Source organism: Musa acuminata, chromosome BXJ3-10, assembly GCF_036884655.1.
Source record: "Musa acuminata AAA Group cultivar baxijiao chromosome BXJ3-10, Cavendish_Baxijiao_AAA, whole genome shotgun sequence".
In the NCBI taxonomy this organism is placed as follows: domain Eukaryota; kingdom Viridiplantae; phylum Streptophyta; class Magnoliopsida; order Zingiberales; family Musaceae; genus Musa; species Musa acuminata.
This window is the reverse complement of record NC_088358.1, coordinates 8,032,597-8,043,500: the sequence shown is the minus strand read 5'-3', so window position 1 is coordinate 8,043,500 and position 10,904 is coordinate 8,032,597. Positions and strand designations below refer to the sequence as shown.

The following is a 10,904-nucleotide window of genomic DNA, read 5'->3' as shown; positions in this document are numbered from 1 at the left end:
GTTTTTTTGTGTTTGAGAAAGATTTGATTCATCTAATTTCTATCTAAATTAATGTACCCAGCAATGCTTTTCTTATGTTTAAGTTAGTTTGTTGGATAAGAAAAGTTGGAAAGAATGTTGAGAGTTTAACTTGTGAAATGAAGATGTCCTCTGGTTATTTATTACATTTGTTTATGTCATGTTGACATGACATGCTTTGCTGTTTGTCGTAGATTTAACCATAATTATCATTTCAATTACCTATTGCGGTTCTTTAAACTTCTTTAGATCTTTCATTTAAATATATTTTATATGATGCGGTTCTTTTTTCAATAGATTTTCCCTACAATGTTTCTAGTAATCATTTTTCCATTAATTATAGTTTCAATCTTTAGATTAGTCCAATAGTTTGAAGTGCTCTTTGAAATATTTTATTAATCGATCAAGTATCAGTATGAAAACACATCTTAATACGAATATACAATGTTTATTTCAATTTTATTATTATTTTATCAAATCATATCTCACGATACAAGTCGACGTATCAACCAATATATTGATATCATACTGGTCTACAAGAACCACTTGTTGTGTTAACAGGTTACCGAGTCTATGACAGAAAACATCTACACTCAATCCAATTATTCATGTTATAGTACTGCTTGTTTGAGATCATTCTACATGACTTTAGTCTCACAAGCATTCAGCCTTAGATATGGAGTAGCAGCAGGTTAAACTCTTGGTTTCATCTCAATTTGCTTCATGACATAAACAGAACATGAAACTATGAGGACATGCAATGCTTCATGACCAGCAACACAATGATCCTCATCTCCATTTGTAATCGAGCTGGAGGTAAACATGGCAGAGAAACTAGAAATCAAATGACAAGAACAGCTTCATGACCATATTTCATTCAGAATACAACTGTAACAGCAGCAGCTAAGTCCGAAAAGTTCGCAATCATAATAACTTAATATTGGCTGTCATCATCAGCTACCACTAACTAGAAAAAAATAGATCAAATGACGACGCTCATTGCATTTCATTCTTCACCAAAGCATTTCGACCTGGACGAGGAGAAGAAAGCAGTTTTGAACTTGGATTATTCACTAACTGATAATATCGGATGGCACAAAGGCCATCAGTGCAAGGTTGCCCAGCATCTGGAATTTCTCGATCCATTGAGGTTGTAGTGTAAACAAATTGGGCCAGCAAAAGTATCACCTAGCATACAAAAGCTCCAGCAAATGAAACATTTGTGGCACATTGACCAACAAGGCAACTGAAGCAGAAAACTGACCTTGAGTTCAGACAATCCAGTGGTCATCCGATTGTAGACATCAGTGAATCCGAGTGGAGTCAAAAAAAGAGGTTTGGAAGGGTGCTTTAAGCAGCTGAAACTCCTGGAACTCACCGATTTGCAGGTGAACTGGCAGCATCATCAGATGTTCCAGTGGCTGCTCATCTTGCAAGATACCTGCCGTTGAATCAGCCATGTTCACTGCAGGCTGAGTGGTACTCGCATTCTGTGTATTTACAAACTTCATAGAACTTGGTCCAGCTAACCAAGAATCATTTGACAGAAGAGAGAGAGCACGCCGAAGATCCGGTGTTATGTTCGTGTTAGATGCAAATGCAGATGCTTCCAGATCTGTAAAGAATAAGAACATCACTTTATTTAACCTTGATTGTACAAACTTCAAGGTCAGCTTGAAAATGAAAACCACTACATCTAGATCAGTATAAGGGAGTGTGCATCCATCATAGGTAACCAACTAAAAAGAATGGCTTCTATACATAACTTCCCTGTTACGGATAGGCTGAATGGATGGATGTCCTCACATCAGTCGACCATAAAAAGAAGATCAACCCTATCCATCTAGGGACTATCAATAATATAAGCAGTCTTGTCCTTAAAAACAAAGAAGCGGTTTCCCTAACTCAAAACCCTTATCACTGAGGTCACTAAGTAGTAACCTTACTTTTGCACTCATGTTCATCTTCTATTCAATCACCAATATCCAAAATAGAATTCTGTACATTGAACTGTCACATAATGGTAGTTTCTTGTTGTCCATGACAAAGAATGAGCAAGTGAAAGCACAACAGAGAACTTCAAACTGTGACAAGCAATCAAATGAAGTTTGCAGTGTTCATAAAGAAATGCTGCGAGGATTCAAATATAGCTGGCATCCTCCAAATCAGTCAGTAACTAGAACGGAAAATGTCAGTGCTGTTCCATACCAGCAACTCAACAAACATGAAGAGTAAATTATCGTGACAGAGTAAGAATTATTATGATTGTGAGAAGCAAGTATACAAACATCAGATGAAGCATTTTTGGAGTATTGAGTGTCAAAACCCAGAAGGAAATGGAAGCAGTTGTAAAAGGTCCAATAAACAAAGAATTGATCCTTGTAATAAATAAACATGTAAGATCTGGTAGACAATTTACACGGATATACTGAAAGATTAGTTGAATCCTCAAAAGAACCAAATGATGTCAAAGAGTTTGTATTTGAAATACAACTAAAGATGTCCTATTAAAGAATTGTGTCAATCTTGACTAGATGAAGCAATATGGGTTTGTTGAGTGTCAATACCAAAAGGAAAGAATTAAACATTTAAGATCCAGTGGACAATTTACATGGATATTCCAAAAAGTCAATGAATCCTCGGAATAACCAAACGGTATCATGACATGAAAGAACCTGTATTTGGAATACAATCTAAAAAGAGACAATAGAACAATCCAATTCTCATAATTTATAAGCAACAGAAGGAATGCAGGATTCCAAGGACTACTGGATCTAGGCAGCATCATGGTATAACAGAGGTTTGTAGATTCTATCATATGCTTGAGTGTGAATTGGACATCATCATCAACTAGTTGCTGCTTAGCAGCATCTCTTTGGGGATCGACTTAGATAGGATGATCATGGAAACATGATCAAATGCAGAAATAATGCATCATGCAGCATAGGTCTCATCTTAGGCTTCCTGCAAATAGTATCAGGTCTGGGGTTCGATCATATTAACTAAAAACTGATACTTTATATTTAAATTTTAATTGATAAAGTTCTTTAGGAGCCTCAAGGGGTTTGGTTGACCGAGTGAGTGCTAATATGTAAATCAAGTCAGCTGGTAATTCCTCTCTAAAAATCAACTAGAAGATCTTAACTAGATTTTGATTCTAGGCCAAATATAATCGAAAAACAAAGACTTTACATGGTTTCCCACTTTGTTTGGACTTCAAGTTCTAAACTTTGAAAATGTCAAGTCCATCGATTGATGTTTCACCTGATCGGTATGAAATGGGTGGTATATATCAGTCTGGACATGAATTGACTACTGCCTTTCTGGATCAGTCCAAACGGGAATTGGCACATGGACTACCGCCTTTTTGGATCAGTCCGATCCAGACCTTTAAAAATAATTAAAAATAGGCATCCGCGAGCCCTCTTTTCCCCGAATGCAAGCCCTCATTTCTCCTCGTATAGCTGCTCATCACTACTCATCGTCTGCCCCGCTGCCCTCAAGAATGCTTCGTCCTCTTCCTCGTCCTTTATTGTCTTCTTCCTCCTCTTCCTTCATTGCTTCTTCTTCTTCCTTTCTCTTCCTCCTCCTCCTTATGTTTCCTCCTCTTCCTCCACCACCTTCTATTCTTCTTTCCTCTTCCTTCCTCCTTAGTTTTCCTCTTCTTCTCCTTCTTCGTCTTTAAAACACCAGTACATACTGATGTATCATGTGTCAGGACATCAATACTGACTGGAACATACCTGTCCAGTCATGGTCCAGTATACAAAACAACAATCCTTAGTCAAGTCTCAATCTAAAGAGGTGTTATTTGCCGTACCACGTGTCAGTACACCAGTACTGACTGGTACATACTGGTCCAGCCATGGTCCGGTATACAAAACAGCAATCCCTAGTCAAGTCTCGATCTAAAGAGGTGATACTTGTGGATCATAAAGTACCATCATAGTGAAATAACAACATATTTTTCAGGGATGCAAACCTTTTCTTCACCCTTTTCCTGTATAACAACATAGTGAAATAACAACATACTTGGTTTGGTTTCTTTTCTCTCTCTTAGCTCTTCTAATATCTCTTTTTCTAATATTGCATCAGCAGTATAAAGAATCAAGTAGCTAGGCACCCCTTATTTTAATTTCTATTTGAACCAGTCTTAAAACCAAAAAAATATATTTATCTATCTTCCCTTTTCCTCTCTTAGCTATATTATCTTTTCCACTAACACTTCTACTACTAATTAGATAGCAAAACAGAATCTGTATTTCAATTCATATATCAGCCAAAATCAGATAGGACAGCTTCCTGCTCTACCGTGTAGATTTTGACAGCACCTAAATTAAAAAGGCTAGACGTAGATATTAATTGCAAATTTTGCAGAAAATCTCATTGGCTAGAGAAAATATCTTACATTCGAAAGTATCAATGGTGATGCATTCGAAAGTATGAAGCTAAAACTGTTTGTCAAAATCATAGTAAAGAAAGAAACATATTCCAAATGCAACATAGAAATTCATAATTAGCATAAAACTGCAAAAGGAATATATCAAGTTAAATGAAGAAATCCCGATCTGATCAGCATGATCCATCTTTGCATTTCAAACCTAATATCTGCAAATGTATTCCCAACATAGATATAGAAATTCATAATTAGCATAAGACTGCAAAAGGAATATCAAGTCAAATGAAGAAATCCTGATCTAATCAGCACCCTCCACCTTTGTATTTCGAACATGAATAATTGCAAATTAGATTGATGATGCAATGCATTCTATGTAACAAAGCTCTGACATAGAAAAGCAACTAATTGTTCCATTTTCACATACTTAGCTTATGCTCATCAACAACTTAAAATTATGTATTATTTATGCAAATGTCTTCATTTAGACTGTCATTGATCTGAAAGTTGATATTAAAAGTAATATGTCTTTCACTTATATTTTGACATGCAAATAAGAATGCCGAATGACAATTTAAGCTAGTGCAAAATGTCTTACTGAGGAAAGGAACATATAATACAAATTCTCCCTTATTAAAGACCACAGCTGGTCCTTCACATGCCATAAATGGTGCAGGCAGAAAGAGACAACAATGTTAGCATATGTGCACCTATAGTACGTGCAGCAGTTGTGAAAAGAGATTAAAAATAGCATAAAATAGGCATTTCCTTTTCTCAGCATACAATTGAAGTACATAAAAGGCACTACCTTGATTGAGGACCTCGGCTGCTGTGCCCTTGAATGACAAGAGTCTGTCCAAGTCATGATTAAGAGTAGAAGAATTGTTTGGTTGACATATGCTGGAAAATTGTAGCTGCCCATCAGTGCATCCTGCTTTATTTGACTTTGTCCAAGACTCTTTAGCTTGAAGAAGCTTGAAGCTGCCTAAGTTATTCCGTGGGAAACTTACAGTGGTTGTCACATGACCCAGAGGAGCTCGACCAAAAACAAGGTTCATCTGATGTCTATCATCTGTGTGGTACCACATTGTTATGAAACATATGTATCAGTCACTTTCATACAAGGTGAAAGGTGACAATCAAGGAATCTACAATCATGCAGCACATACAGTTTAAAAGAAACAATGTAAGAGCCTAAACTAACAAAGAAAAATTCCCAGAAAACAAATGTGATTATATCCAAAGTTTACAAATATACAATTGTCTCTACTCTCAAGTGGTATGAAACTGAAAGGGATAGAAAGATAGTACTAGTACATCGACCATTGGAAGTGCTAGTCATTCACATAGGTGCCCAGTTAACAATCAATTCAATCAGTTTCAGAAGATCTCCCACAGCAACATTCAGAAATAGCATTAGGCATCCATAAAATTTTCTGCCAACAAGTAGCAAGTGTACCATACATGTTATATCAGGCCTACAAAAGCCAATATTTAGTTGCTAATAGAGATTCACTGATATTCTCTATGGTTAGTTGAAATTAATGGACCTGAATTTGGTCAATCTAGTCCATTGAGGGTCCATATTCAGAGGCTTGGATGCACTACCCTACAATGTGCTCTCATATCATATCCAACATGTTCCCGCAGAACAGCAGAACAAGCGGCTCTTTATATTGCTGCCGAACACAGCAGCACAAGTTGTGTCAGTTCATGCTGGTCTTGATGATCTGGTATCAACTTTAACCAGCTAAAAACTGATTGAATATTCAAAATAAGTAAAATGTTAGAAAAAAGACAGTGATCAGAAACGAAAATGAAGAAAAGGTTCAAGTAAATGGGTCTAATAACAAGACAGTGAACCAGCCACTGCCATTGGCAAAATCGACAGTGTCAAGGAGTAAAGAAAAGAGTGAACCAGCTGCTGCCACAGTAGGCAGTGTTCAAAAAAATGTTACCTAAATAGACTTAACTGATCAAAACCTTGACTTAAATCAAACTTCAGTAAAAAGATTCAGTTAGACCCTTAGGTTGAATCCAGGATGCATCAAAATGGCAGTGCACCATACATAACTGAAGTAGACAGTGAACAATATGAAACCAAAATAAATAAAGTACCTGCATTATGTACATAGAAGCTATCCAAGTGAAATGCTCAGAATTAAGACCATTGGTGCAATTACTGCAACTTAAGAATCCATCTTAGCCCAGTTATTTAACTTAAAGCAAGAAAAATATAATATTAAAAGATCCACTAGTTGCAGAAAAAGAAAAGTTCCAACACCAATTTAGGAAAAGAAACAGTTCAAGAGCTAGTGATAGCAACTTGCTCTTAATCATATGTATGGATCAATTTCTTTAGTAAAAAAAAAAATGTTCTTTTGAAAAACCACCAAACCTATCGATCAAAAATCTATTTTTCTTTACAGGAAATGAGACACAACTGCTTGAAGCTAGCATATGTTAGAGAATCAAGATTAGCTGGTGTTGCAACTTGTAAATTTCAGGGGCTAAAAGTTGAGTAATACCATAATATGATGAAGAAAGCCTAGAAGAATTGAATGAGATTGCTGTTGGCTGTGGCTTTCTGCGACGTGCATTATGATCTGATAAACGTCTTCGGCAACTCCGCTTTTTCTGATCAAACTCGGACAAATCATGGAACCTGGAAGATGGCCAACACTATTTTCAGACTTTTTGACTTTGTCAACTAAAATCATTGAAGAACATTATGCCAAACATAATGATGTAACCATATATCTGGAGAGCATCATAATCCTACAAGACAATACTATAACCAGAATACACTTCCATATAATATGGCACTACAGAGCCCTAATGCAATACCCTAATCCAGAGTTATTACTATTTATCATCATTCTTGTTAAGATCTCAAATCCTGTATCATTTGGCTCCGAGTGTTTTATTCACAATAGCCATCTAACTGGAAATAGCTTCACCTGCTACACTGTTGACAAAACCTGCGCTCTTTACCAGCTACAATCACCTTGGGAGACTTTGAATGGCTTTCACAGACTCTATGTTTGCGATGATAGTCTTTCGCTGTTGTAAGGTCAATGTTACAACCTTCAACCTGGCAATAAGGACTCTGTAAGTTCTGTTGAGACACCCTAGATTTCTTGGCTAAGGCAGCCGATGAGGTCATAGTAGCTGAGGAAGACAAGTTTTTGATGTTGTTCACCGAAGCAACATCTTCGAAGTAAGTTGGCCCAAGCTTTAAACCTGTAAGTGGTTCCTTAGGGTGGTCTGCAACGACTGGTACAGTCGAAGTTCCAGAATCCTCAACCCTTGCAATAATATTATTGTCCAGGTTATGAGGGGCCCTTCCAGCGGAATCAAAGTTGAGCTGTGATTTTCTCTTTCCTGCCCCAGAAAGGGAATCAACAGATGCTGATATGGAGCTTTTGGATGAACGATTACCCAATTCCAGACCAGAGGAGGCACCACGACCAGACGAACATACAGATCTATTGCAAATAAAGGCACCACCATCAATCTTCAAGTCAGGTACTTGTGCAGCTTTAGAAATTTCACTTTCTTTTCCACTGAATAATTCCAGAGTTTCCCAATCCCAGGGGAACGGAGTTTTCGGAACCCAGTCCATCAAAGAAGCACTTGTAGCAAGATTTGAAGTATTATTCTGTTCAAGAGGTGAAAAATAAATGCAGCATTAGGTGCTGGATCAGGCAAGGATAAATTCAACAAGAAACTCCCACACGGCTCAGGCAATCTGAAACAAGGAAGTTCATATCAAAAAATTCCAGTGGACTAGGCTGTGACTTCTTCCATCCTAATAACCAAAGCTTGTGAAAGTGAACTGTAATTAAAACTTCGTTGAAGGAGGAAGAAAAATTTTTACCTCCAGGAGTCATGCCAGGATGCAGTCGATCTCCAGACGCATCGACAGCCAAAAGCAGTACGTGTTCATTAAGAAGATATTGAATCCCAACGCTTGTATTCCTCAGTCCCGGATAAAGCAAGCTCCCTTCACCGAGAATAATGACTGAGATGCATATGGAAGTTACTTTCACTTTCTTTTCTTACAGCTGAAACAAGAACGAAAACACAAGAAACAAATTCCCAGATATATTGGTTAAATCTGCCATAAATCTGTTCAAAGCCCGTACCATCGTATAGTCGATGAAGGAATTAGCACAACAAGTTTGATGCTCCCGGAAAAGAAACCACAACACTAGGCTTTTCCCTCTTTATCAAAGACTTAAAAGTTTGCCAATTTTTTTGTTTCACTCAAAAAAGACTTCTTATTGTTCTACCACGAACCATTCTTCAGATTTGAAGACAAACGAGCAATAAAAAAGTCAACTTGGGGGGACGAGATCTGACTTCCTACTCTTGGATGGTCGACGGTGGAATTGATTGAAATGGAGAAAGGCGCCACTCCTTTTATTTCCTTTCATTCGAGCCTCTTCACCTTCTCCATCGGTTGACGCACCAGTATATCGGGAAACACACAAAAAACGAGATCTTGAGGAAAAGGGTTGCCGCAAGAAAAGATCAAACAAAGCGACCAGTCGTGAAATGCGAAGACGGAAGCCGGTACACGCACATGGAACCACGACAGTGAGGTTCTGTGCCCTTTCTCCCCATTTATTACCGCAGTCACCCACCGAACAGCAGATAGAAAGGTACTAAACCTTTTGCCCATGAAAGCAACTAAACACAGTCGTTCTCGCCACCAAAAAAACGTCGACAAATAAACGGAACGAAAAATACATCATTTCCGAACTACAATTTTTTGTTCCTTTACTGTTGAGCTGACCGTCTATGGTTCAGCGAGCTCATAACTCATTTTTTTTCTTTTAATTTAATCTTAATTTATATTATGAGAGTGTATGGTAATTATAAAAATAAACAGATAATTTATATTATGAGAGTGTATGGTAACTATAAAAATAAGCAGGACAACATGGGTGATTAGCAAAAATGAAAAGAAAAAATTAGAAATCTAAAAAAAAAAAAAGAAAACAAGAAAAACTGTTCTTTTATCCTAGGTTAGATCATATCTATAGTAGATTTTTACTGTGATTATTTTAGAAAAATTTAGATATTATATACAGTGACGTGATCCTTATATCGTAATTATTCTCTTATGATTATTATTAAAATTTTAGACAAAAAATTAAAATTTATATATTCATTATTCTTATAGTAGATTATCTCTAATTTATCTCATAACAAAAAAATTTTCATCTATATCTTGATATTTTATTTAATTATGATTCTATTTAATTCCACTACATCGTATTTATTTATATACAAAAGTTTAGTTTCAGTTTATATTCCATCGTTTACACTTACAGACACTCACTAATCCTGCTTTCAAAGGATATCAAACAGATCACCGGAGAAGATGCGATTGGATTATGTTCTTGGTTAAAAACCTCCATCTTTTCTACCCAATCTTGATACGAGAATAAAAGCGACTACTTTTTGCGTCCGCATCGCGTAGGCAAAAAGAACACACAAAGTAAGTCCAAAATCCAATTTTTACGAAGGACAGAAAAAGAGAACACCGATGAGGAACTAAAAAGGAGTCTTTAACCCTAATTATTAATTCCATCCCAAGTTCCAACTGGGAGTGGTTGGGACATTGAAATCGGAGCCGTATGGGGGTGCAGCGTTGAAATGAGAGCGGAAACTGCAACCAGAAACACACCTTTAGGCACTGGAAGCGATCGCGTGCGGACGCCTGGGGAGCTCCGGATCTCTCCTCCCTTCTCTCTGCAGCACCAAGAGCGGCACCCCTCACTTTTTGTCTCGAGACAGAGAGACGAGATGGTTAGGCAAGATGGCAACCGCGCTGTGTCGAAGGGGAGAGAGAGAGAGAGAGAGAGGATAGATATATAGCTGATAGAAGGGTATCATCGGAAATCACAAAAGAAAGCAAGAGTTCGACTATAAAGAACAATTGGCCTCGTACTTGAATATAATTACAATCTTAACCAATCATTACTACACATTATTGGTCGTGATTTGGTCACCCCTTTCAGAGGAGTTATGGTGCTTCTGGGGGAAGAGAAGATGGCAACTCCCAGAGAAGAAGAAAAAGAGAAGTAACTTTCTGAAAGGGAAAGACGAGAGATAAATGACAGCTTCGAAGCATGCATGCAATAGTGAATCTAAAGAGTGGGAATGAACAAAAAGTCATATAAAATTCTTAATTTGATTCTGATACTCTGCTGCAGAATTAAGCTCGCCCTTCTATTGACCTTGAGATTCAGAACACAAGATAGAAGCAATGTAGAAAGATGAGTTTCCTACTCTGAATTCAGAGAACTAACTTTCTCTTTTTTTTTTTGTCTGCTAACATGTTAGCAGCAGTAATTTAATTTCTCTAAACATGAGAAAGAAGAGAATTTCCAAAAAGACAGGATGAATGATGAATCACATGGTTCATAAGATTATCCTGTGTCCAATATATGTTTCTGGTTGAAGTCTCACTTGTGGC

At 37.2% G+C, this 10,904-nt stretch overlaps 1 protein-coding gene across 4 annotated transcripts; it reads right to left on the bottom strand.

Moving 5' to 3' along the window:
- Positions 1 to 859: 859 nt before the first annotated feature.
- On the bottom strand, positions 860 to 10,255 carry LOC103999844 (squamosa promoter-binding-like protein 12). 4 transcript variants are annotated; one of them, XM_018818863.2, is made up of 7 exons: positions 10,113 to 10,255; positions 8,295 to 8,481; positions 7,375 to 8,075; positions 6,943 to 7,079; positions 5,223 to 5,486; positions 1,283 to 1,633; positions 860 to 1,206 (listed from the first exon to the last, which is right to left on the bottom strand). In XM_018818863.2, exons 3-6 carry the CDS (start codon positions 8,037 to 8,039, stop codon positions 1,323 to 1,325), a joined length of 1,377 nt encoding a protein of 458 aa, XP_018674408.2. In that variant the 5' UTR covers positions 8,040 to 8,075; positions 8,295 to 8,481; positions 10,113 to 10,255; the 3' UTR covers positions 860 to 1,206; positions 1,283 to 1,322. The 4 variants fall into 4 exon arrangements, with proteins under 4 accessions (XP_018674408.2, XP_018674409.2, XP_018674410.2 ...); XM_018818864.2 differs by having other exon boundaries at positions 8,295 to 8,438; XM_018818865.2 differs by having other exon boundaries at positions 8,295 to 8,420.
- Between the last annotated feature and the right edge of the window lie 649 nt (positions 10,256 to 10,904).